Source organism: Python bivittatus, unplaced genomic scaffold (assembly GCF_059951505.1).
Source record: "Python bivittatus isolate LINGU-HERP-01145 unplaced genomic scaffold, Pbiv_v1 ctg000040_np1212, whole genome shotgun sequence".
NCBI classification, from domain to species: Eukaryota; Metazoa; Chordata; class Lepidosauria; order Squamata; family Pythonidae; genus Python; species Python bivittatus.
Window position 1 is genome coordinate 3,044,455 of NW_028277032.1, and position 27,544 is coordinate 3,071,998.

Here is a 27,544-nt window from a genome sequence, read left to right on the forward strand (position 1 = left end):
TTTCCACTCCCACCCTCCGCAGTCAGATTAGCTGGAATGTGGAAAGCTGCCGTCCAGCACATCTGGAGAGCAGGGCTGCTCTTGGGAGCCCTGCCGGAAACTTCTCTGGGATTAGGCCGAGGAAGAGGGAATGATGAGGTTCTCCGCTGGCTTTGGGTTTATGGAATGGGCCGCAGAGGGCTGAATTCACCACGGCTAAGCCCCTCATCCCGAGCATGGTGACCACGGGCCGGAATTTGGCTCTGGCTTTGCGCCCCAGGTGGGGAGGGCTTGGGCTTCCACAGCAGCCATGTTAAGCATGGGCACGCTATCCCCCCTCTTACAGTGGCAGTGCTAGTGCCCACAACTTGCTCTCACGAGTCCAGTTGTGCCCAATGGCCAAAGAGATTAGGCTCCCCTGCCTAAGCCATGACCCATAACCATTGCTTATAAACCAGGGTGGTTGGATTCGCACAAGATGCTAAGTCCCTGGGCTGCAGGCATCCCTTGGAAGCTCCTCTCAGACTGTAAACTTCAGTGTGAGCAAAGGGGAAGAACTTTCAGTGCACGACTGGAGAGCAATCAGATTAATGAGATTTAATCTAGATTAAGTTTAAGGGTAAATAACGCCTGATTTGCTCGCCCCTCTTCCTGCAGCCTTGGAGCCAGTCCAAGGCACAGGGCAGCCTAGCCGTGGAAGACACCTGCCCTGGTGCTGGGCCCAAACTGCAGCACGTTAGTTAGTGCACTGTGTGCAAGAGCCCCACAGCATGTGGATGCTGGGCCAGGAGCGATCTGCCGGCGTGCCCCACCTGCCAGAGCAGGAACCTGGAGAAGACCCAAACCTGGGGGCCTTTGCTTTGAATCCCGTCTGCTTCCCCTGGTGAAAGAGCATCTGATCAGGCGCCCTGAGCTGCGTGGGCGGACCTCGGGGAGGGGAGAGTGGTGGGGGGACAGCCCAGCCCCAGCCCCAGCCCCATGGCAACCGACCAGAGGCCACAGAGCAAAAGAATGCGCACTGTGTTGCTTCAGCGTTTTCCAGGCACCCAGCAAATGGGGTGGGGGCTGGGACGGGTGCCCTGCTGGCATCAGGGCCGCCTGGCCGCTTTCTGGCTGGGAGGGAGGAAAGGGTTAGGGCAGCCCTGGGGTTTTGGGCTTCAGGAATCAGGAAAATGGGAGATCTTGGTTTGAAGAAGCGGCCGCCGCACCCTGAGATCAAAAGACTTGCAGGAGCACCAGGGAACAATTGCAGACCTGTGGATCCTGGGCACTGCAGAGCTGTGTTCCGGTTTCACATCTCTCCAAGTGTGGTGTGTGATGATTGGGCAGCATTCCCCAATCTGGTGCCCTCTGAAAGTGTGGTGGCTATATTGCCCCCAACTGCCAGCTGGTCCGCTTGCACTTCCAACGGAGGCTGCCAGGTTGAAGCCCACCCCTGCTCAGTCCCAAAGTTTCCTGAGGGATCTCTTGCCCTAACCTACCCCACAAGCTTGTTGTGAGAATAAAATGAAAGGGAGGAGGAAGTGCCATGCTAAAGAACTTTGCTCGGATCACCTAGAAGCTCGACCGAGATGGGTGGAAAACTGGCCTGTGCAAGAGGTCAGGCCCGTAAGCCTTGGTGAGGTTGAGGCTCAGTGCCTGGCTTGGCTGATGCTGGGACAGTGGCGGGAGCGTCTGCTGATGATCCTCTCTTGCCCCCCCCCCCATGCTGGGAATGGTTCTCCTTGATCTGACATCCATTCCTCCCTCCCGGTGTGCAAGGAGGGGACGCTGCTTGCATCTCCTCCCCTGGCCGGGCGAGGGCAGCCACAGGGGCCGGATCTCCCTTTTAGGGGACCGGTGCAGTTGGGGGGCTCATCCCCGCACAGGCACTCAGCTGCCTTCACTTTCCCAAGCGAGGGAAATGCACCACCCCACTCTCCCCCTCTAATAATTCTCGCTGTAGGAGCCGCTTGCTTGCTTGCAGAGCTGGGCACGGCTGAACGGGCCCAGGATGCTTCAGCCTTGTGCTTGTGACCCGAGGACCTGGTCTCCAGAGCCCGGGCTGCGATCCGGGAAGGGCCCTCTGGGCAGGCCCAGCGGTGCCGAGTGAAGTCCTGGTGCCAACCGAGGCCAGGAGGCCAGGAGACGGGATCCCGTGTGTGTGATGAAGGTGGGGCTCCTCTGTTTACCTTCAGGCACCGGAACCCGATTCTTCCCTCCACGTGGCGCTTGGGTCTTTGCAGCCAGACACTCTGTTCTGTTCTTTGGCACCACCCCAGGCTGGTGCCCCACGCACTTTATCTCGCTCGCATTGCCATGGAAACCGACACACCTCTTTGCATTCCCTGCGGAGCTGGACGGGTTCTTGCTGACCACTATGAATGTGCACTTTTCCTGCATCTCTTTTCTTAACGCTGCCAGCACCACGGCTGAGACACCAGAGGGCCAGAGACCACGGTTTCTAGCCCTCCGCTACACGGAAGCCGGCCAGTGGCTTTGGGTCGGTGGTGCTCTCAAGGTGGTGGTTGTGGGGAAAAGAGGAGGCAGGAGCATTAGGTACGCACCCTGCCTTGAACTGACGCAGTATAAACATCTAGCAGCAATAATGCTCTCTGGGATGTCCAGGGCAGCCTTTAACGGCCACGGCGGAGGAAGAAAAGAATCAGTCTCCCTTTAGGATGGCGTGGAGTCGATCCTGTGCCAAATTGCTTCCTGGGGGAGCAGGACGTCAGTACCGGGGGGGACCTTCTTTCCGCTTAGTGATTGGAAACACAGAGGTGTTTTCTTCCAGAGCAGATGCAGATCTTCTGCAGCGGCTTCTGCCTGCAGCAGGGGTTGGTGGGAGCTGCTCGGTGTCAGATGTAACCTGGGCAACTCACACGTCCTTGGTGTGCGAGCAGCAGGAGCAGGGAAGATGGTGCCTCTGAGCATGGGGAAACAGCATTTTCTTATAGGCAGCCTGCAAGAGGAAAATGTGTCCAGAAGTAAGAGTGTGGGTGCCTGTGAGGGGGTATAACTTTCAAAGACGTTTGAGTTCTACAGATTCATTCATTCAGATAGGATACAGCTGAATCCCTTAGACATCTTGACCAAAAGTGGGTAAAAAGATAAGGAGGCAAGGAGAAGGGACTTCTCACGGAACGTAATCAGCGGAAGAATGGAAAACAGCATATGCATTTTACTGTGATTTCCACTACTGGTAATCATTTAGCACGAGAGAGTTATTGACGATCTCTTTTGTTGGGGACATACTTGCGTTTCTTGACTTCTTGGACTTCAGTTTTATTCACAGCCTAGACCAGCCTATTTAACTTTCTGGACTCTGCATCAGGAAAGTGGATTACTGGACTTTTGATCACTGCTTGATGCAGGAAATCAACTGACGGCCACGTATATCTAGAAGCCTCTCACTTTTGTCCAGAACCTGCCAGAAAATGGATTGTGTACAGCCAAGCTCTCTATTTTGATCCATTCAGCAGAAACGCACAACAGAGAGATTTAAGATAGGCATTTATCTGAGACCCCCAAGTGTTTTTAGAGGGCAGAAATGGTGGATGGCTGCAATCCAGGGCGTGCCAATCTGTTCCCAAAGGAACAGGAGAATGGGAAGCAGAGGGCGCTCCCTTACCAGTTTGCCTAGTTTGTAAATGGGCAAGCTGTTTTGTGACAGCACCCTTCAGCAGGTTTGCCAAATTCCAAATGGGCCTGCCAGCCCAGGAAGCCCAGGGACTGTGTGCTAAGTATGATAGTTGACGTCAATAGAGTGGCATCGGGTGTCTGGACAGGGCCCACATTTGTGCTGAGAGATTCTCCTGCAAAACCAGCCTCCCTTCAGGGAGCGTCTGAAGAAGCACCAGAGAGCAGTGGCCGCAACGGGGCTGGGGACGAATTTCCTCCTGGAGTCTCAGCCTCCTGCCTCCAGGGCCTTGGAAAGGGAAACCCTGCAAAATGCCTTCTGATGCGCAGGTATGCATAGTTGGCTGATTATGTGGGGGGTTGTACAATCGCAACCTGTCTCATCCTGCCCGGGCAAGCGTTCCCTTTCGGACTGAGAAAAGGAGGAGTCGGCAAAACCTCTGCTTCGATTTGCAGCCATTTGAAAAGGTAGAATAGGGTTTGGCCATCAAACGCCCCCAGCTCAAAGGCAGGGGGAAAAAATCCTCCTCTCTACGAAACTCCTGAACAGCCCTTGGCACTAGAAGCAGGGCCTGGCGGATCTTTAGGGATGACGTGGAGCCAGAGAACACCCCATGACCTTTTTGGTCCTGGGAAGGGATCACGGGGGACGGGCTGCCCCTCTGGACTCAGCTCCACGGGCCCTTGGTTCAGCACGGGCCCCCAGCCTGATGGTTTTCCTTGGTCCCCCTTGGATTTGGCACGGCTTCAGAGAGGTGGTTGCGGTTCCTTTCTCAGCTCTGAATCACTTGGGATGATTCAGCCGATGGCAGCACTGTCTGGAAAGGGGTGAAGTGAGTCCCTGTCAGCCCCGCTAGGTAGGCCAGGCCAGGAAATCAACTCCACGGGAGACCAGAATGGTATTTTATCGAGATTGGCTACAATACAGAATCTTGCAAGTCTGATTGTGCTTCTCCTCTCCCTCTTATCCCCAGCGTGGTGTTTCTCAACCTTGACAACTTTAATCTGTATGGACTTCAACTCAAATCAAATCAAACAGGTTTTGGATGTTGTTTAAAGCAGGGTTCCTCAACCTTGGCCGCTTGAAGATGGGTGGACTTCAACTCCCAGAATTCCCCAGCCAGCATGGCTGGCTGGGGAATTCTGGGAGTTGAAGTCCACCCATCTTCAAGGTGCCAAGGTTGAGGAACCCTGCTATAAATAACATCCAAAACCTGCTTGATTCAAAAACGGCATGTGAGAGAGAAAGAAGAGAAAATTGAATTGGGTGCTGCAGTCACGTTGAAACCGTGCACTCACAGGGAAAGCAGTACAAATCTGAAAGCTGCTGTTTCTACTCTTCACCCCAAATTCTGTTGCTTTGAATAACTTGAGAACCTCCTTAGCTCTTCTTATTCATTTGCGTAATTGCTCTAATGGGCGCGGTGCTTTTCCGAGAGCCACAAGCCCATCACTCACTGATGGACGGCTCCCTGAATCAAAGCCATCGCTACCTGTAAAAAATATTGGCAGATATGGAGAAACCATCGTTTCCAGAGAGGAGCATTGTCAGTCTCTTGCAGCCAAACCAACAATTGTGGTTCATTAAGGACAAGCAGATTTACAGATCGATAGCATTAAACCATTTCATTAGATGCACGAGGTTTAATCCTGAGAAAGTGCGTCTGTCTCCCCACTTCCAGACACAGGCACCCCAGTTGAGGGAGAAGAGGGAACTGCTAAAAGAAGAAAGGAGGCAAAATTACCTCTAGATAATAACCATAAACAACAACAATAAAAATAGTTCTGACATGGGCATTCTTGCACCGAGGAGCTTGTTCACGCATGCATTGTGATAAGAAACATTCCTCTCTGTTTAATCCATGAGCAGCAGGATTAAACCTCCCACTGTACTCCAGCTCAGCTGTTTTATCAAAGAATTGTTTTTGCAAAACGCTGCCCTCCGTCGGGGCAGTGACATTGAAATGCCCCCCTCTGCAGTTCTTGGACGGTACTGCCTCTGATCTCTGCCCAGAGGTGGCCGGTACCAAATGTCCTGGCGTTTTAGCTTAGCCTCATGAGGACGGGAATCCAGCCTGGTGCCATGATCCGGTGCTGCTGGTTAATCATTGTTCACAGTTGGGTGGCTGTTTCTATGCATGGACGTGCTGACGACCTACTTAAAGCTTAACTCTGTCCTGGAGCATTTCTTTGAGGCTTCCGGTAAAGATGAGTAAGACAGCAGCTTTACATGGTGTGGAGAGAGCAAGGAGGAGTAAGACCTGCTGTTGGCCTTGTGGATGTGGCAGGGATCGCTGCCCTGCACAGCTTCCTGCCTCCATGGGAAATGTTCCTGGCAATGGGCTGAGGATGTACTCAGTGGGCACGGAGCCTTGGGGCTCAGCTGCTGGGGGGGTCCTCCTCCTGGGAGGCTTTGCTTCAAAGACCTTCTCACATGGCCTGGCTGCATGCAGCCCCCCCCCCGCCCCAGTCTCTATCACAGTGTTGTCCAAACTTGGCCACTTTAAGATGAGTGGACTTCAACTCCCAGAATTCCCCAGCCAGCATGAAGTTGGAATCCAGCTGGGAGTTGAAGTCCACTCATCTTAAAGTGGCCAAGTTTGGACAACACTGCTCTATCGCCTTGAAATGAACGGGCCGGCATTTTGTGCTCTCGCCGCTGGGCAATCTGTGGACGCTCAGACCAGTTTGCCAAATGGCAGGTCCAAAATGTTTAAGCTTTAGCTTCATTATTAGCGTTTCCTCTGAGCACTCTGGCTGTACTTCACCAATTATTTCTTCTTCTTGGAGTCCAAGGTATTACTGGCAATAGTTTGTCCAGCACCGCAGTTCAAAGGCATCAGTTCTTCGCTCAGGTTTTCTGATGGTCCGACTTTCCCACGGCCATATGTTATAACTGGGAAAAGTGTGGCTTTGATAATATGTACGATTGTTGTCAGCGTGATGCTTCGGCACTTAAATGGTTTGTCTAGATTTGTGGCATTCTTTTTCCCAAGTAGCAGGTATTTCCATATTTCATGGTGATGGATTCCATCCCTGTGATTTTTCTGAGCCTAAGAAGGTAAAGTCCGTTGCCATTCCAACTTCCTCCCCACCTATTTATGCTGGGTTAGCTCAGCTTGCAGACATAACCTTCATTTTTTAAAATATTGAGCTTCCAGCCATCCATGTATATTGTCTGAAGTTGTTGGTGTTTCTCCCAGTGATTTTAATTCCAGTTTCTTCTGGTCCAGGATTTTCCGTGCTATATTCTGCCCCTAAATTGAAGAAACATGCAACCGTTCCAGCTTAGAATCCTTTCATTGCTCCATATTCCGTTCTAGGAATGGCTAAGGAGGAAGTAAGGTGGGGAGGACGCAGGGCCCCTTTCCAGCCATCCTCTCTCTCGCTGCAACTGGAGATGTTATTGGATAAGGAGAAATGCCTGCTTTCTCTTCCAGTCTACTGGGGAAATGAATGGAGGGAAAAGTTTATACCCCTCTGTGACCAGCCTCATTCCTGTCCAAACCACTGTCTCTCGCATCACAAGTCCCTTTTTAAATAATCTTGAAGCAGCCGGTGGAAGAGCTGATTGTAAGCGTCACTTGTCCCCCCTCCCCTTTTCAAATCTCAGCCCCCTCTAGCAGTTCTGCCCTCTGAGCCTTTGTGGACGTGAAGACAGAAGATCCTGACTGAAAAAGCAGCGGAAGAGGGGCTCAACTGGGGGGAGATTTTACCTTCTTAATGGGGAACCAAACCTCAGGCCCTGTTGCTGAAGAGGGAATCTTCGGTAAGCCCCCTCTTCCACAGGACCTGCCTTGACCCCTCAAATTTTACAGTGGCAAACTTCGATAATTCGATCATTCATTCATTCAATTTATACCCCACTTTTCCAGGGGCCAGAGCAGCATATACGGTTTTTCTTCCCCTTTCCTTTTTATTACAACACCCCTGGAAGGAGTGAGGGAATCTGAAGGCTGAGGTTTAGTCCAACCATCTAAACGCATCTCCAGGCTGGCCCCCCTCCCCAGCCAGATGGGTGGCGTGCAAGGAAATGGCTTCAGGAGGTGTTTGACTGCAGTTTTGGGGAGGATGTTGAGGTTTTTCAAAAGGCATTTTGGATTTGATGTGCAGATTCCCAAAGGATGTCCCTCTCCCTTCCCAGCCCAAACATTCCTTGTCTCACGTTTAGGCAGTTTGGAGAAGGAGCAGGACTTTGTAGCCCCAATGCCACCCAAGTCCAGTTGTCCTGGGTTTGCTATTAGCTCGTTCCCTGGTTTTCTTGGCTGCTCAGCTCCTGCTGTGGCTGCGAGCCAGGCCGGAGTTTGGGGATGCTCTGGAATTGGAAGAGGATGTGAAAGTTGCAGTGTTTGGGCAGCAGCTGGGCTTGGCCCAACTGCTCTTCGTTTAGATGATACTCGCTCCTAAACGAGACTGTATGGAAACACGGCTTCCCAGGAGAAGCACGTGGCGGATGTTCGTGCCTGCTGTTGCTACAGCTCAGGAGGGTTTTTAAAGAGCAGCCCTCCCCAGCCGGGCACCCTCCAGATGTGTGGGATTGCAATTCTCATGCTTCGCAGAAGCAGAGCTAAAAAGCACGGTTGATGGAGATGATGGAAATTGTAGTTCAACCCATCTGGTGGGCAGCTGGTTGGGGAAGGACCGGTGTTTTTCAACCTTGGTGGCTTTTAAGATATGTGGATCTCGCTGGCTGGGGAATTCTTGAAGTCTACATATCTTAACGTTTCTGGGAGTTGAAGTCCACACATCTTAAAGTCACCAAGGTTGAGAAATACTGCCTTAGACAATCAGGGTCTTTCATCTGCAAAAAAGGGAAGAGTGTCTGCAGTGGGAACATTCATTGTAATTTATTTGTTAGATTTATATCCTGCTTCTCCTTCAAGAACTCAAGGCGGTGTACATAGTAATCCATCCTTGAATTTTCTCAGCAATAAGCCTGCAATGTAGGTTGAGCTAAAAGTTAGGGACTGGCCCCAAATCAACTGGTGAGCTGTGGTGTAAGGTAGAACTGAACCTGGGTCTTCCTCCTCCTAGTTCTGTAGCTTCATCATGCACTGGGGGTTTCACCCTGGTCTGTTGAAGCCTATGCAAACTCCAGGAAGATACAGGGTGGAGAGTTCTGCTGCGATAGGACTATGGATATGCTCTTGTGCATGTCCACTCCAAGTAAACCCTGCTGAATCTGGTGGGTTTTACTCCCAGAAAAAGTTGGCATGGATTTAGTAACCTTGAATTCCTGTCTGAAAACTCCAGGGCTGATGTTTGCACCTAGAAGTTATGGGAAAGTACAGCATTTGTAACTCTCAGGAACTGTTAATCAGCTGGTTGGGTCTTGGATGCATAGGTAGAGAGGCAGGGAGATGGCCTTGAAGCAAATACTCAGAAAAAGTTATGTAAACGAAGAGGACAGACGCATTCCTGGAGTCCTGGGAAGGGAGGAGTAGCAAGAAGAGATTCAGATGGGATTTTGCCCCCCCCACCTCCCTGAGGAGGTGAAGAGGGAGGGGAGGAGAGGCACAATCAGACTTGCAAAATTCTGGGTTTATAACTTATTTCAGTAGAGTTCTGGTCTTCCTGGGGAGTGTGTTTCCTGATCTGGTCTACCTTGAATGGTTAATGGCATAATAGGTGTGCAGTTGGGCTACTAACTACAAGTGCAAGCAGGGGTGTTTGTGGGTATGAAAAAGCCAAGTGGTAGCTGTGACCTGCCTCATTTTTACATGTGTTGCATATAAAATGACGAAAAAAACACACTACTAATATGTTTTAGTTTTATAAGAACCCAGAAGAATAAGCCTAAGATCCTAAGATTGCCATCTGGGCAGAACTTTCTCAGCCGTGGCCCTGCAATCGTGAATTCCCCTCTCTGCTGAGACTTGACAGCTGCTGTTAAAAACAGGATATAAATAATTGAAGACAAATAAGATAAAGTTTTGCCCTTGTGATGAATGATGCTTTGCTAACTGGCTGGGCCACTATTTCCTCAAATGCACCAGTGCTGGTGTCTTCACCCAATTCCCATCACTGAAACTGGCCCAAGATGGGCTACTCGGGACCAGCTGGTTGCAAGTCCAGTTGCACCACAGACTCACCTGAGAGACCACTCCCACCTTGTCTTGCAGGTGCTTTTGGGGGGGGGTTCATGCACTGCACCAGAAAGGACACCCATGTTTGCAATGAAAGCCCCCCATTTCCTTCTCTGTCTTCCTCCTTCTCTCCCTTGCAGATCCCTTTGAACAATCCCTTAGCTTTGAAGCAGGGTTGCATGGTTAGGTGAGTACTGGTGCTACTTTGGAGAAGGGAATGTAGTGGTGAGAAGCCTAAGGCCGTGAGCATAGCCATGGTTCATTTTAATCGTGATTTCTTGGACAATCCGTAATGGCTGCATTCCACCACCATGTGAAGAAGCCATAAACCATGTTTTATCAAACTGGTTGGATTCACACAGCATGCTCGACTAAATCCAAACAAGCACGTTATGTCTTGATGAGTTGAGTTGCATTTAGCAGGAGCTTCTGTGATGAGCGGAAAGCCCCCTTCCCCAATTTTGACTTGCTGCGGTTGTCGCCCTTGGCATCTGTGCTCTGGCCATCAGGGTTGTATCTTGAGTCCGAGTCATGAGAATGTGGCTCAGAACAATGTTCTTCCCTTGACTCAGGTTCCCCTGAGCTCCACCAGCATCACTGTGGAGTCCAGGTATTGGAGCTGCCAGGCCAAAGGACTGAAGATGGAGCACCAGGGTGCCAGCAGTTGTCACTGGAGACGTGCAGGAGCAAAAGTTGCTTCAGAGGCTCAGTGCCCTTTCTTGCCCTGCATTCAGCCTCTGGGGCAGCTGCAATGTTGAATGTGGGGAGAGCTGTTGAAGGGGAAGGGGGGAGAACGAAACAGTTTACGCCTCCTTTTCCAGAGTGGCAAAGAACGGGCAGAGCAGCCTCCACCAATTTATTCAGAGATGTTTGCAGTGGCTTTCTAGCAGTATATGTGCAATGCAAACGTGTGTCTTCTTAAGATCAGCGCTCATCCCAAAGTATCCTGGGACTTGTAGTTCAGTGAGGATGCTCAGAATTCTCTTAGGCGTCAGGGCGGAGTGACAGGTTGCCATGGAGAAGTGCCACCAGGCTCCATAATGGGCCTTTTTGGCTTAGCACATGGTGGCGGTGGTGTGGACCCAGCCTTCTGGAGGGAGCTTGGTAAGAAGGAAGCCTTTTTACCAGAGTGGAGTTGCTCATTAGGACAGTTGGCAGAGAGAATCTCCTGCTGTTGTCGGGAGACGTCTTGTGGACATTTCGCTGCAGAGCCCCAGAGCCAAGGCCCGGTTGGGGGCATTTTTTGGGTTTGCCAAATAACACGAAAGGCAGGGAATGGAAATTATGGCACCCGTACCCTGTACCTTCATTGCAGGCGGATTGCTTCTGGAGGCGGCAAGGCCTTCGAACTGGATTTTGCTGGATCAGGGAGGAATCAAAGTTCCTGATTAATGGAGCAAATTGTGTCGCTCGCTCACAGGCTGCAAACCTTCCGGTCTGTGCAGGCAGGCGGGCAGGGGGTGGGAGAAAGCTGAGCGGGCACTGGAAGCTTCCTCGGGCCTGTAGCAGAGTCCCCCCTCCACCTTCCTCACCTGAGCCCCTTCCTTGGGGCCCCTCATTGGGATGCTCCCCCCATCCCCACGGTCAGACGGCTGCTGCCCAGAACAGAAGAATGAGCCAGCTTCCCCGTCTCCCAGCTGCAGCCGTGCCTCGCTGCTTTCTTGGGAGTCGCGTATGGGCAAGAGCCCCTTCTGCCACATGCCAGATGGTGTGGCTGACCTGCCTGGGCGCCCCTCTTTCTAAGGGACCGATGAATATTCAGAAGGGGGAGGGCTCTCCCGGAGAGTAATGGCGAGCAGGACAGCTGGCAATGAATGGAGCAAGAGGAAGATGGCTGCCACGCATCTCGGGGGCTCGGCTGTTCCGGTTCCTGATTGCTGGCGGCTGAGGCTGGTTTGGCTGAAAGACTTCTATTCTGAACGCGTGCAGAAGCAGCCAGGCCAGATCAGTGTCTGGGCACGTGAGTTCTGGCTGTGCAGGATGGGAGCCAGGGAGGAAGCCACCAGGGCATCCGCAGGGGAGTCAGAGACCGAGCTGCAGCTGTGCACGTTAAGCCACCATCCTGATGTCTGACCCCTGAAGCCATCTTCGGTGGGCCTTGTCCCAAAGATTGTCCTGGCTGGGGCTGGATGCTGGTGGCAGTGAGCTCTGCTTGGGGGTGAAGGTTCACCTTATCCTAGGCTCTGCTGTGGCGATGTGGACCATGGGGGGGCATTGATGTGAGACCCTTTTCCTTTCCCTGTGAGAAACATATTCGTTGCAGGAGGTGAGGGTGCGTAGTTGCTCACGGATCTAGGTGTGACGATGCACCGGAGGGATAATAGGACGCAGGGAAACTTGCCCCCGTGGTCTGCCTGATTATAGTGAAGGTGTTGGACTCAGAGCAGGAAGATGCAGATCTAGTCTGCCATAGCACAGGGGGATTCTGGGAGTTGGAGTCCACACATCTTAAAAGTTGCCGAGGTTGAGAAACACTGAACTAGACAGTCCAGTCGTCTTGCCCAGCAACAGGATCTGCCCTTCCAGACCTATGCAGTGGTCCTGTTAAATGCTTCCCCCAACACCCCAAAGGTTACCAGCCACTGCAGCTGGTATAGTCCTGTAGACCTTCAGTGACGTCTCCCGGGATGAGGCCCCCTCCAGATCAAGAACGCAGCAGGACCCATTGGGTGCAGCCATCCTTCTCGGAGATCAGGGCAACCGTCGCGGCCACCACGCCTGCTTCCTTTCCTTGGGCTGCAGGGTAGGGCCCACCCTGAGCATCTCCATGCGCTGGACCAGTGTTCCTCAATCTCAGCCACTTTAAGGTGTGTGGACTTCAACTCCCAGAATTCCCCAGCCAGTCATGCTGGCTGGGGAATTCTGGGAGTTGAAGTCCACACACCTTAAAGTAACTGAGATTGAGGAACACCGTGCTGGACTGCCTGTGCCGAGGGCCTTGCGTGGCTGATTTCAGGAGAGGAGGGAAATGGCCAATGCCCAGCAGCAGGAGGAGGAGGAGGAGGAGGAGGAGGAGGATGAGGATCTGACACCTGTTGGTGGGTTGCTGGGAGATGGAGCCCCCACATCCCAGGCAGGCCTTGGCCTCCCAGCCAGCCTCTGAGCAGCAGCAGCCTTTGAGAGGGACCAGCCTAGGGGAAGGCGAGCGCCTGCCCCGAGTCCTGGGCAAAGCCGCTGGAGGCTCCCTTGGCAGCCCGTCCCTGTTGCGCTTCTGCTTCGTCATCCCGGAAAATCTCAGCTTCTCCCTCGGCCCTGAGTTCCCAGCTGCGGCTCGCTGCTTGCGGGCGGACAAAGGAGGCTGCCCGGCTCCCCGCAGCTTCCTCCCTTCCCGCTGGGGAGCACCCCAGGCCCAGCTTTTTCTACTGCCTCTCGTGATGACCCCCCTGCCCCCTGTTCCCCCCCCCCCCCGTGGTCCCTGCGGCCGGAGCTGCCTTTGAGGTTTTACACCTGGCTTTTGCTGCTGGAAGACAGACGCTGCGGCCCCCTAAAGCTGCTTTCTCAAGAACTGGTGGAGTTAGACGCGCATCTGAGCCTCGTCTTTTGGGCTGGATTCGCAGAACTAGGCTAGGTGAAACTGGGATGAGTACCTTGTGGGAAGCAGGCCATCGCAGTAAATCATAGTGTAGTTTGTTTGGACTCGAGTTCATGTGAATACAGGTTTAGCGCGTTGTGTGAACTCAGCCATGTAATGCTGGCCGGCTGTTGGTTCAAGGCATTAGAAAGATGTCCGTTTCCCGCAGAGACCCATTAGCGCGTCTGAATCAGCCGGTCATCTTGCAATACCGGCCTTTATACTAATCAAGCTTCTCCCGTAATTAGTACGGACTTTTCGGCAGTATCCCACAACACGCTTAACTGGATTCCTGGAGTAACCCATTTTCTGCGTTTACCTGCTAATTAACCCAAAGCTAAGTCACGAGCCTAACCAGGATGAGCAGGTCGGGCAAAAAGCGACCGCCTGGGTGGACGTGCTAGTAAACAACCCCCCTCCCATCGCCCTTCCGCGCTGGCCGGGGCTGATGGAACTTGAGAATCTAAGTGCCCCGGAAAGCCCCGGGCTCCCCCTCTGGCCGGCAAATCGGAAGCGGCTCCCGGGGCTTGCAAGGGCCACCGGGGCTGCGGCCGCGGGGCGCCGGAGCGGGCGCGCCCGGGCTGGCTTAGCGGACCGTCTCTCGGCCCCGCGCGCAGTCGGGGCGAGGGGCGAGGCGGGCCGAGCTGCGCGCGCGAGGCCCCTCCCCGGCTGCCCCGCCGCTGACCTCGGGGCCGGCGCCCCCCGCGCGGGCTGGCCCCTCCCCCTCCCCTGCGCGGCGCGGGAGGGGGCGCGCGAGGCCGAGGGAAGGAGGCAGGGGCGGCGGCGCGCGGGGCTGAGCAGCGGGACGCGAGCCCGGAGCAGCCAGCCGTCTTCGCGCTCCCGCGGGCCGGCGCGGGGCCTCGGCGGCGGGATGGTGGTCTTCCTCGGGAGGAACCTGCCTTCGCTGCTGGCGCTCTTCAAGAAGAAGGGTGAGCGCGCCGCGGCCCCGGCCCTCCGGGGGCGCCGCGATGGGAGCCGGACCCGTCTCCTCCCGAATCCCGGGAGACCCGCGAAAGCGGCCGGGCGCGGCTCGGTCCAGTTCGGTGCCTGCTTCCTCGGGAGCAAGCCCTGCTGACGGGAGCGGGCGCATCCCGGTACTCACCCGGGCCGGGTGGGGCTGGCCTCGGCCTCTGCGGGGAGGCGCGGAGGTTGCGCGGGAGAGGATCGGGCGCAGCGCTGGGGGTCGCGAGCGCGCGGGGAGGACTGCAGCGCACTTGCTGTCCTTGGGATCTCGCCCCCCCCCGGCTGGAAGGGTGATAAAAATACGCGGGCGGGTCCGCGGAGTTGGGCGCTCTCCGTGGAGAATCTCCCCCTCCCCGCTGCTCCCCCTCTCCCTTCCGCCCCACCCCGGCACCCTCCTTCCCCCGCGCGGCACAGCCCAGAGGGGCTCGCCCGCCCCATTGTTGGCCGCGGCATCTCCAGCCCGAAGCTTGTGCCGGAGGGAGAGGGCGCGGCCCGGGCGGGGCCGGGGCCGGGGCCGGTGGTGGTGGGGAGACGAGCCCCCTTGGCCGAGGGCGCCTTTGGGGACGGGGCTCCGCTGCCTCCCCCCCGCCCCGCCCCGCCCCAAGGTCTTGCAGCCTCCTGGCTGAGCTTGGCTTCTCCGCTGAGAATTTATTCTCTCCAGTTGCTGGAGGTGAGAATGAGTCAGGCATTTTTCGCACTTCTGGGGATAACCCTGACTCTCCCCCCCACCCCCGTTTTCTTCCTTTTCGGAAGACGAAAAAGGCCCCTCAGCCCCGCTTTCCCCGCTGGGGATTTGGGGAAGGGTGTTGGAAAGACGACCGACCTTCTGGGAGGGAGAAGATCCAGTGGGCCTGGGTTCGACCATTCATCTTTCATGCTCAGTGATCCGTGTGCGAATTGGAAATGGTAAAGTGGCTACCGATCAAACCCTGGGACGAATTTTGCAGATTAAGAACTTTATCCATGAAAGAGAACCTGCAGCACCAGTCAGGACCTTCGAAATGCACCTGCAGGGAGGCTCTGGACCAGGATCAGCTGATGAAGTTCAGGTAGACCCATGTTTTTCAACCTTGGCAAGTTTAAGATGTGTGGACTTGAACTCCCAGAATTCCCTAGCCAGCATGTGTGGGCTAGGGAATTCTGGGAGCTGAAGTCCACACATCTTTAAATTGCTAAAGTTGAGAAACGGAGATAGAGGATTGATATGTGCAGACTCTCTTTCCAGTTAAGCTGGATTCCTGGTGACTTCATCGATACACGTAGATAGTTTTATTGACAACCATACAAACGTGGTTTGCCATTGCCACCTTTCAGGATGTTTTTTGACTTCATGGTCTAGTGTGCAGGCTGGGGATTTCATGGTGGCCTTCCATCCAAGAATTGACTAGATAAGAGCCTCCTTAACTTTTCAAGGTCAGCCATACTCAGCTGGGTGCTTTTGTTCAAAAGTTAGCAACCTTTTCAGGAGATGGAAGATTCCTAAAGGTCCCTAAAAGAAATGTAATTAATTTTTTTAATTGTGGAGGTTACTGGATGTTGGGGTGCATATGGTTGTAGCATTGTTGATCATAATTTTTTTTAGTTTTTCAGCATTTCATTAATTGATTGTAACTAAATGTATTGTGTGGTTTTTAAAAAAACTAGAAATCACTGTTAAGCTCTAAAGAAAAAAATATCAGGAACAATAGTTAGCACAGTATAAATCATAAAATAAGATTGTAAACTATAATTATAAACTGGCATGCATTCTGTTCATAGTACTAGAAGTTTCCTGATTTTAAAAATCTTATAAAATTGAAATATTAATATTTATATAAAGGTAAACCCAAATTTTGGAGGTGATATGAATGCATATATAGGATCGCACCTATGCGACCTCTCTTGCCACATCGGCCCCGACACTCCCCGTGGTTCACAGAGGAGTTGAGGGTGCTGAAGAGGGTTAAGAGACGTCTAGAGCGCCGCTGGAGGAAAACGAAGACCAAATCCGACCAAACACAGGTTAGAGCCGCTATCAAGACCTACCTTGTGGCAATAAGAGCGGTGAAGTGCCTCTACTTCTCCGCCCTTATCGCGTCCACAGAATGCTGCCTGGCGGCCCTGTTTAGGATCACTAGGTCCCTCCTTGGGGGGGTTCATTTGCAGGGCCGTGCGGAGGAATTTTTGGAGCATCTGCAGGACAAAGTCGCTCGGATTTGTTCCAAGTTAGACTCTGAGCATGAGGCAGGGTCTGGGGAGATACCGGGGGACTGTTCTTACCCAGTTATCTGGGAACAGTTTGATCCTGCTGATCCTGAGGAAGTGGACAAGATCCTGGGGACTTTGAGGCCCACCACTTGCCATCTTGACCCATGCCCCTCCTGGCTGGTGAAAGCAGCTCGGGAGGTGACATGGGGTTGGATCCAGGTGATGGTTAATACATCCTTGCAGGAGGGAGTGTTTCCGACTGCCTTTAAGGAGGCATTGGTGCACCCCTTCCTCAAGAAACCCTCCCTGGATCCTACTGTGCTGGACAATTTTCATCCAGTCTCCCACCTCCCCTTTTTGGGGAAGGTGGTTGAGAAAGTGGTGGCTTCACAGCTCCAAAGGGATCTGGAGGAAACGGATTATCTGGACCCCTTCCAGTCAGGTTTCAGGCCTGGTTATGGAACGGAAACGGCATTGGTCGCACTTATGGATGACTTCTGGCGGGAGCAGAGTGGTGGAAGTGCGACCATCCTTGCTCTCCTTGATCTCTCAACGGCTTTCGATACCATCAACCACGGTATCCTTTTGGGACGACTCAGGGAATTGGAGGTGGGCGGCACGGTCTTGTGCTGGTTCACCTCCTTTCTCCGGGGCTGATCCCAATCGGTGGTGATAGGGAGTGAGAGGTCCCATCCTCGGCCCCTCCTCTGTGGGGTGCTGCAGGGTTCGGTTCTCTCTCCGCTCCTTTTCAACATCTACATGAAACCGCTGGGCGAGATCATCCGTCATCATGGGGTGAGGTATCATCAGTATACATCTCCATCCCAGGTGAAGTAAGTGATGCTGTGGCCACCCTTTCGGGGTGCCTGGAGGCTGTGAGGGTCTGGATGGGGAACAACAGGCTTCGGCTGAACCCTGGTAAGATGGGGTGGCTGTGGGTTAATGGCTCCTCTGTTTCCGGGATTTTGTCATCTTTGGTGCTGGAGGGGGTGGCGCTGCCCCAGACAGACCCAGTGCGTACTCTGGGGGTCCTCCTAGACTCATGGCTCCTGCTTGAAGAGCAGGTGGCAGCCGTGGCCAGGAGGGCCTTTGCACAACTTCGGGTTGTGCATCAGTTACTCCCTTTCCTGGATCGGGATGCCCTTCAAACAGTCACTCACGCCCTTGTTATCTCCCAGATAGACTACTGCAATGCGCTCTACATGGGGCTACCCTTGAAGAGTATCTGGAAGCTTCAGCTGGTCCAGAATGCAGCCATGCGGGGTATTGTTGGAGCCTCAAGAAGGGCCCATGTAACGCCTCTGCTCCGCGAGCTGCATTGGGTGCCAGTTTGCTTCCAGGTCTAATTCAAGGTGTTGGTTATCACCTTTAAAGCCTTACATGGCATGGGACCAGGTTACCTAAGGGACCGTCTCTTCCCCATGACTTCAGCCCGTCCCACTTGATCACACAGAGAGGACATGCTTCGGACCCCCACAATAAAAGAACTTCGATTAGCGGGGTCCAGAAGGCGGGCCTTCTCTGCAGTAGCCCCCACTCTCTGGAATATTCTGCCCCCGGAGGTAAGATTGGCTCCCTCACTCCTGGTCTTCCGGAGGGCTTTGAAGACCTGGTTCTGCAGCTTGGCCTGGGGTGGGGAGGGAATACTTCAAGCATGGGGATGGCTAGCCGCATAGAGGCCTTCTACCTTCAGCCTTAGATTTTTCATCCTCTTGGACTCTCCTTCTCCTTTTTAGTAATGTTTTTAATTAAGGTTTTATGTATTTATATATTTTATGTTTTTAATGTTTGTTGTGAATTGCCCAGAGTTCCCCCATTGGGGGGAGATGGGCAACTGAAAAATTAAATAAATAAATAAATAAAAGAAATTGTAATCTGGAAATAGTTTCCAAATTCAGTTAAATTCTGTGTCAGATTTACTTTTAAGACATGAAGTTTTTAGACATTCAAGCATGCAGAGCTCCTACAGTCAGCTTAGTCCCCTTAATAGGTTGTTTCAGCATTCAGTGCTACATCATGCTTAAAGAAGTCTTAGTTAATTGTATGGCTTTCCATTCCATAATGATCTGAGTACAGCTTCATACATTTACGTATTGAAAAAAGTAGTTGTGAGGAAGGAAAAAAACCCTAGTTATTTGTTTTATTTACCATGTTTGTTAACTGCCCCAGTCATGCACCTCTGAGGTGGTAGGCAACTCATTAAAAAGAAAATAAAAATGATATATCCTCCTCCCCAAACTACATAAAACAAGCAGATAGATAGATGAGTCATCCCCCCCCCCCATTTAACTAGAGGTGGATGCCTGACGAAATAAAAGCGAACAATCTTCTTGAATATGAGAAGGGGGCAGCTGGGGGAAGCATGTTCCATAAGATCCAAGTCCCATGAATCTCACAAGGAAGGATCTTTGGAAGGTCTTCTCAAAACAATGGATGGATGAACAGGGTGGGCTTTTCAGGGCAGTGCCAGATAGAACTTGGTGCTGCACCTAACTGGAACTCTGTTGGGCCTGGAAGCTGAGAGGAACCCAGTGCATTGACTTCAGAATCAGCCAGGGTGGGTCTGGTCCTGCCAAAGGACTTTCCACTGTGTTCTGGACCAAGTTGAACATTTCAGTCATCTCCAGAAGTTGTCCATGTAGAGTGTGTTGCAGTAGTCCAAGTGTGTGGTGATCAAGGTGTGAGTTACTTTAAAGGAGAAGGGTGCAATCCAGGTCCTAGAATTAGAAGAGAGATTTCCTATGTGGGAAAAAGGGGGATCTCCCCACTGTTGCTCTCTTAAGAACTTGTAGTCAGAGTTATTACAAAACTTAAATCTTTTGCTATCTGATTACAAGCCGCCTTTAATGGATTGATGCACTGATTAAACGCCCACTGCCCAACCTGATTCCTTTTACATGTGTTGGACCACAACTCCATCATTCCAAACCATTGGGGCCCCCCAACTGAGTCTTGTTCAGGCAGGGCACGAAGTGTGCTTTTCAACATTGCAACGCAAAACACATGACATATGCTTTGTGTCCAAGCAGGACATAAGTACAAAGGGCTGGGTTGAGTCGTCACACTGTGATGCATGTTTTGTCATTTTCAGATCATTGTGGTTTATACCAGGTGCCTGTGGATGATGTGAATTGTAGTCCAATCCATCTGAAGGGCTCCAGACTGGGGGAGGCTGAACTACATGCCATAACGTTAAAGGCTAGACTCTAAATACTGCTGTTTTGTCTTCTGTGGCGAATGAGGCTCTCTCTGACTCCCAGATTGCCTTGACTTTCAGAGACAGGAGGAGGGAATGGGGGGTGGATGGGGGGGGCTTGTTTGCTCTGCTTGGCTTCTGGCTTGGTCTGAGAAGAAGGATGAATGAGCGAGAGATGCTTGGGGAGGGAGGCTCCCTCAGTATTGATTTTGTAAACGGAGAACCAGATTGTGGCGAGGGAAGAGGAGAGTGGTAGAAACAAAGTGAGTGCCGAATCAGCACTTTCAGCCTGCGGGGAGATGACCTTTGTCGAATAGCTGCTCTTTGGCCACTCCTGGGTTTCAGGCAGGCAGGATCGTACTGATCATCTGAGGACAGATAAGTTTCATCCATATCGTAGCTTTAATTGCTTCTTGTTGGTGGCTGTAATCTCATTCTGCCTTGCCTCCTTGGGAAAAGGTGCACAAGCAGACGCCGTCCAAGAAGTACGTGATTTGGGGGGGCTGAGTTTCTCTGCTTTAAAACTGAGGCTCCCATCCTCAAGACACTGTGTTGCCTTCCTTGCTAGCCTTCCATGTGTTTGCGTGATTGCGATGGAGGTCTTTATACCTGGCTTTGTGTTCAGGAGCACTCTACCTTATAGTGCCAGATGTGAACGCTTGCGTTGAAGTCCAGGTGCTCCTTGGCAGACTTACTTCAGTGGAAAGAACTGAGATTCAAACCTTGGCATCTCCAGTTGAATAGGATTTGGGGGAACCGGATCAAGAAACTTCATTCCGCTAGCGATCTGGGGACAGAGCAGGTGATGCTGACAAAGCGGATCGGCAGTTTGTCTGAGTCACTGATCTGCTTTGGACCTGAAAGCAGATTTCTCCAATTTGCTTATTTTGAGTCCCCCAGACCCAGTTCCCAGACAACAGAACTTCTTTGTGAAGCCATGATGGGTTGTGCCCAAGATGTCTCAGGGTTCTCCACTTTTCCACGGAGCAGCCAACACACCGGTTTAAGCTCCATTCTTGTCGTCAGCTGCAGGGAATGGTTGGTGAGATGTTTGTCTGCCCGGTACTTGGGATTTGGCACTTGGGATTTGGCAAAATCTCGCCCCACACAAGGAGATCAATCGTCTAAGCGCTCCTAGAAGATCAGGTTAAAAAGGCAGGTTGTGCTTTTCAATAATACCTAAACAGCCATTAAGAGCTACGTGGGTGGCAAGGCGGTCTGGTAATTCCTTGGGGAGGGGGGCGTCGGCTTGCTTGGATGCCAGAGTGTGAAAAGTGATTTCCTTGAGCTTCAAGACAGCCATTGTTTTACACAGTGACCCCCCTTCAGCTCTGCTTCCATTTTTAGCTGGATTTCTCGCCTTTGTTTCAAAACCTTGAGCAGGGGAGGCAGATTTACGCAAAGATAGGGTGACACACCTAAGTTCTCAATATAAAATGGGCCGGTCAGCCTTGTGAAGATGATGGGTGAGCTGCAGGCCTGGTTTTTGGCTTCCCTCCCCCCCCATGTGTTTTGTTTGATTGTATCAAAGTAACAGGAACTATGCATCCGTAAATAACCATTAACATTATAGTATAGTATCAAATTCGGGTTTTTTGAAAAAAAGGTCTAGAAAACGATACAGAAATAGAAACATTCCCAGAAAGGAGATGGATGGTCAAAACGCGGCTTGCTTGTCCTTTCATGGAAAGAAAAACTAATTCAGATCTCGATAAACCATGCACATCGACCGTCTCCTGCTGCAGGTCAGATATAGATTCTAGTATTATGCAATTACTTACATTGCCCCACCCATCTTGCCTGCAGCAAGTTATCTTTACTAAAAAACCAGAGGGGGGTGGAATGGGGGGGCTGCTGTTTTCTGCCACGCATAGTGTCGGCGGTTGATTGCTGGTTTATTTTTAGAGGCGCCTCTCCAGGAGTCAGTAGATCAGCCATAGGCCTGACTTTGCTAAATGGTCTATTTATAGACCCAGATCATCCCAGAGGAAACGGCTTAAATAAACAGTGCGGATGGGTTGGGCAGTCCTTGGCCTCTGCTGGGCCAAAGTCAGCGGGGTGCCTTTCGACACCATCACCTTGCCTGCTAGAAGTGGCTCGTGTGTGCACAGCTCAGGAGCCGGTGGGAGAGCTATGCTGGGTGCTCGGAGTTTGGGCTCACCCCACTGGTCAGCCGAGGCAGTTAAACATTTAGCGTCTGCCTTCCTACAGCGGCCTAAATTAGGCTAAGTTTAACTTTTTTTTTTTTTTTGGTAGCTTGTCATGTTGCATGAAGCTTTCCCATTTGATTAGGTTAGGATTTAATGCGTTGGGTAAACCTGGAGGATGGGTTAATTCAGTAACCAGGTGAAGTGTGTTGTGTGATCCAGCCACCAAATACCAGTTTCAGTCTTGGGCATTCCCAGGTGAAACTTCTAAATGAAACCCTGTATGGATGGCGCGGAAGTGTCAGACCAGTGACCGACGTTCCTCCCGTTGGGGCAAACTGCTTCTGTTTGAAAATGAAGCCATGCAAATAGAACTGATCCGGTTTTGCTCGGACCTGTCTTCTGCCCCAGAGTGTTCCCCTTTCCATTTTGGGAGCGGCTGGGTTCTGTAATTGATTCAATAATAAAAGGAGAAGAGTGTTGCCCTTTAAGCTGGATCGCCAGGTCGGGTGGCGCAATAGTTCTGGTATCAGTCGTGTGACTCTGCTGTGGGCGCTTTCACTTCTTCGTTGCACACTTTAGAAACACAGGCTTCGAATGGAAACAGGCTGAGCCTGGAGCTGAGGGTGGGGGAAATGAAGAGGGGCCCGCATCTCTGTCCAGCCAGAGGCTTTTAAAGCAATGCAGAGGATTGTCCTGGTTTCTGGACTTGTTCTCCTAAAGGAGAAGGGCTGGTCAGGAGACTTTTGCTTGGCTGAGCTGGACACTGATATTCCTAGAGCAGTGTTTCCCAACCTCAGCAACTTAAAGATGTGTGGACTTCAACTCCCAGAATTCCCCAGCCAGAATTCTGAGAGTTGAACTCCACACATGCTGGCTACAGAATTCTGGGAGTTGAAGTCCGCACACCTTAACATTGCCAAGTTTGAGAAACACTGCCCTAGATGGACAGGAATAAACCACAATAAATCCATTAAAACCAAATCCAACTGTGTTACGAGGCCTGAGACCCAGTCTTGTGCAGCACAAGCCTTGCTGGATTTAACTGAAATTATTTCTGCGAGAAAGTTTGGGCTGCATAGTTGAATGCTGCTGTAAGCGCCTTGCATGCAAGGAAAATTGGTAGGATCCGCGGGTTTAATTAAAAGGCCTGTCGTAACAGATGCATTCACAAGCCTTAAAGCACAGACATTAAAAGAAGTTAAGCTGCACAGCTGAGGGCTGGCGCTGTTGATTACCGTGACCGGGTGACAGTACAAAGTTTAGGACAGCCTTTATTAACCATTATAGAGATCAGCCCTGCCCAGCTGTGTCTCCAGAGGTGGTGGAACATAATAATAGCACTTAGTGCTACAAGAGGGCAGCTGGGCTGAGGGAAAACGCCCCGTCCTCCTCTCCGGGGTGAGGTGCTGCGTCAGCATTGACTCGCTGCGCCGGCGATGCTCCTGAGGGAAAGCAAAGAGTCTCTTCCCTCGAGAGTTGGACCTTTCACCAGCCTAGGGAATGTTTTGGGTGGGGGGGAACCGGCTCAGCAGCCGAGCAGGGCCTTGCGTGCTGGGTTGCGTGGGGTGCAGGGCCCGGCCTTGTCTGCCCAAAATTGGGCAGCGCTGGATGGGAAGGACCTTCCCTTCTGCCACCCGGCAGAGCTGCTGCCCGGCCAGATCAGGAAAAGGCTGTGGAGCTTCCTCTGCTGTCGGCTGGCTCCTGTGTGAATCGAGTGGGGGGGACAGGGACCCTCCTTGTGCCTGCCCAGTCTGAGGACTCTCCCCCCACCCGCTGTGTCCCCAGGTGCTGCTGCCAAGGCGGAGAACGAGAAGCGGCTGAGCGTCCAGTACAAGGCGCTGGAAGAGCAGCCGGACAATGTCTTCTTCCCCAGCGCCCGCCCGCCCCATCTGGAGGTGCTCCACATCCAGGCCCAGGAGGGACTCAAGTCCTTGCAGAACCAAGGTAGCGCTGGCTGGGTTGGTGGCTGGGGGGCCTGGGGGGGCTTATTGGTCCTGGAGTGCTCACCCTACGCCAGTGTTGTCCAAACTTGGCCACTTTAAGATGAGTGGACTTCAACTCCCAGAATTCCCCAGTCCCCATGCTGGCTGGGGAATTCTGGGAGTTGAAGTCCACTCATCTTAAAGTGGCCAAGTTTGGACAACACTGCCCTACACTGACATTGCAGGTTCCCTTGCTCAGCATCGCCTCTCAAAGCAAAGAGCTGGGGAAGCTCTGCACGTGGCGCTGGCCAGCCTCTGCCAGCCTGGTGCCCTCCGGATGTGTGATGGGATGGGAAGTCGTGGAGTTCCCATTCCGGATGGCATTAGCCTGAGAAAAGTTCTGCCAAAAACACTCAACCGCTGTCTACACTTCCATACTTGAATTCGTGTATGTAGAAAATAGGATCGTAGAATCCCAGAAGGACGATTTGGATGTCTCTCAGAGGTCATCTAGTCCAGCCCAGTCCAGTGCAGGAATCTGTTAAGCCACCCCTGACAAGGGGGCCCGCGGCAATTGGGGAGTCCAGCCCTGTTCTCAACGGCTCCAGTCAGGAAATTCCTCTTAATATCCGGCCAGAATTTCCTGTCTTTTAATTCCATCCTTGGTGAGCCTGAAGGGAGCCTAGAATGGCAGTTTTCTTCATCTGAGCCTGTGGTCGCCCCTTTGTGGTTTAAAAAGTCCTTTCAGTCCTGTGGGATTCTGGCAGTGTCACTCTGCAGAGCTCACGTGGGGGAATTCTGAAATCTCACCCATTTCAGCATTCTCGTGTGGAATCCTGGAATATCTCATGTGAAGAATGCCGGGATCTCTCCAAATTAGGCAATCTCAGGAGAGTCTGGTTATTTATTAAAAAGTCGCCTAAAATAATAATTTGGGAATCTGAACATGCCATCTAGAAGCGTTGTGGGAAATGTGTTGCCAACTCTCGGCTTCAGAGTTCAAAAATTCCACTGATTTCTCGGGATAAAATTCTTAGGATTAGTAAAAAGAATGTTTTTTTTACAATGCAGCGTGCAAGTTTCACGTAAAGGTAAGGTGGGGGTCTTTGTTTTTAGGCTTCCCCAAAATGTAAATGCATGTGAAATGAAATGAAAACGCCAAGCCCATCATTTGTCACCCTTTATTTTGGTCTCTGGGAGGGGTTCCTTTATGCTTTACGCACGATTGGTGAAGGGGGTTTTCCATGTGGGTGAAGTGAGTGTTTCAGAGACCACTTTTTTCCCTTTCCCAAAGACCCCTCTTTGGGAGTCGAATGGTCCAGGGGCTAGATTAGGCTATGTAATTGGGTGCAACTTGTGTAAGGTCAGAGGATGTGATGTGATGGAAAGGAAATTCTTCCCCGAAACCTTGCTCTGAAATATGTCTCTCTGCCGGAGGCGGTTCTGCCTTCCCTGGGAGGAACTACAGGGTGATGCCCTTATGGCAGAGGGGGGGAGACGCCACACAATGGTGGGCTTTGGAGGGACTGGCCCTTGAGGGAAGCAGAAGGCCCTAATTTGAGGCTTAAGCAGTGTAGAGCAGCGTGTCTCAACCTTGGCAACTTTAAGACGTGTGGACTTCAACTCCCAGAATTCCCCAGCCAGCCATGCTGGCTGGGGAATTCTGGGAGTTGAAGTCCACACGTCTTAAAGTTGCCAAGGTTGAGACACACTGGTGTAGAATTTGCTGGGCCTGTTTTAGATTTTCACTAGAACTATCCTCAGCTGGAATGTTTTTGGAGGAAGAATAATAAAAAGACCGGTTAAGTACTACCGCTAGCTGACCTTTGCTGATCATGAAAAAACCAAGCAGGATCAGACCTGACTAACACTCGGATGGGAGACCACTAGAAAATCCAGGGCTGTAACTACAGGGAGCCCTTGGGTTACAGCAGCGATTGGGGCTGGACTTTCCATCACTGAGCCATGCTGTCGTAAAGCGTGCGACCTCATTGCTTAGCAACGGCAATGCCGGCAGTCCCTGTTGCCGTCGTTAAGCAAGGACCACTGGGGAATCCAAGCAAGATTCAAGGTGCTGGTGATCACCGCTAAAGCCCTACATGGGACGGGGTCTGGTTATCTGAGGGACGGCCTATCTCCTGTGGCATCTGCCCAGGTTGGCGCCCTCCAGGTCCCCTCAATCAAGCAGCGTCATCACTCAGGACCCAGGAAGCGCACCTTCTCTGTTGCAGCCCCGGGAGCCTGGAATGAGGGTCTCCCTGAGATCTGATGCCCCCCACCCCTCCTGATGGCATTCTGGAAAGCCTTAAAGACCTGGCTGTTCTCCCAGGCCTTGGGGCAGGGTGGATGGATTCCCACCCCCCTTGTTAGAGGCGTTCTTCATATTTTATATATTTGACATGAGTTGTCCAGATTGCCTTTCTGTTAATTCCTGTTTCTAATTTCATTTACTGTATTTTTATTGTCTTTTGTATTTTATTGTTACGTTGTGAGCTGCCCAAACTTGCTTTGGAGTTGAGTGGTGCCAAAATTGAACAAATAAATAAATGGTTTTGAGCTGACTTTATTGTTGGAGGGAGCAGAGGGGCTCCTATGGGAGTGTTTTCTCTGCCCGTTTTTTCTCCTGGTTGCCCCCTCCCCATCTGAAAAAAACAGGGGGAAGAGGCTGTTCCCTTGGATTTTAATTGAAGTGGGAGAAGCCTGGGAGGCTGCGGACCCCTGAGAGGGGATTGTACAGTGGAAGTCAGGACGCACTCGCCCTTGTAACTAAGGGAAGGCAAGAACTTCACCCATGAGAATTTGCCTGAAATTCTCCTCTCCTTTGAAATAGTGTTCAAAACACCAATGCCCCTTCATCCGGCGAAATGAGAGCCGATAGAAAGAAATGCACGATCCACTTCCTTCACCATGCTGTTTTTAGATTTAGACTGGGGATGCCCAGCTCTGTGAGTGTTGCGTGTGCGCACACACACACACAGACATTTGCTTTAGATGCAGCGTTTATCTGGGGGTGGTTCCGCCCTCAAGCAGCATTTGCCAAGCGGGCAATAGCCTCTGCAGCTGCGCAGAGCGGATGGGCCGACGCAGGGCCACAGCAGAGTCTGGTGCTGGTGGGCCCGGCTGTTTAAAGAGCAAGCGGCTTCCGGCACCTTCATGCTCCCCCCCGATGCAGCTTCAGGTCACCGATGGTTGGGGGCTTCCAGCTCACGGGAGCTTTTGGTGTTGCCGTTTACGCAGTCAGACTCCCTGGATGAGGGCTTGGGGGCCTCCAGACCTTCTCGAGCTGACAGATGGCTGTGTCTTTCCTGTTGCGTTTTAGAGAAACAGAAGAAGGCCAGAAAGATCTGGGACCACAGCGAGACCAGCAGTATCCAGGTAAGCCGTCTGCCTGCCTCCCAGACCCCCACGTCGCCTCGCTGCACTGCGCACACCTGTACAGCAGCCGTTTCCCTCCTGAGACCCTCCCAGATTCGCTAGACTACCTTCCTTCTAGGGCGCCACCATTCCTGAGATGTAGCGTGTCGTGCAAACACAGCAACTTGGAGGCAGCCCCGGGTTTGGGGAGATGGTTGGAGAGTTTTCATTGGCGCCATTGATGTCAGCCTCGCCTGGCAGGGCAGGAGGAACGAGGAGGTGGTCTGTGTTGGCTTAGGACAAGCTCTCTCCCACCGGTGTGCTGCGCTTAACCTTCGGAGGGGGCCTGGTGGCTCTTCCCCTCCCCGCTGTGTCTCTGGGAGTGTTTACTTTGGCTTCAGCCAGCTGCACTTTGTCCCTCCCCGTGGCCCCTCTTTGCCTCTGAACCTCGCTAGTGCTTCCCTTTCCCAGGAGTTGGCTGCTCCCATCCTCTTCCAGGTGCCTTGTTCTGGAATGTG

At 52.3% G+C, this 27,544-nt stretch overlaps 1 protein-coding gene across 3 annotated transcripts in view; it reads left to right on the forward strand.

The window, feature by feature from the left end:
- NHSL3 (NHS like 3) overlaps positions 1-27,544 on the forward strand; it is a 70,184-nt gene that overhangs the window by 22,893 nt on the left and 19,747 nt on the right. For 2 of the 3 annotated variants that reach the window (XM_088153801.1, XM_088153806.1), the window contains exons 2-3: positions 23,536-23,694; positions 26,992-27,047. In XM_088153801.1, the coding sequence (XP_088009927.1) occupies positions 23,536-23,694; positions 26,992-27,047 (215 nt within the window). Of the gene's footprint in view, positions 1-13,968; positions 14,184-23,535; positions 23,695-26,991; positions 27,048-27,544 lie in introns of those variants that run through there. The other variant, XM_088153795.1, reaches the window with a different exon arrangement.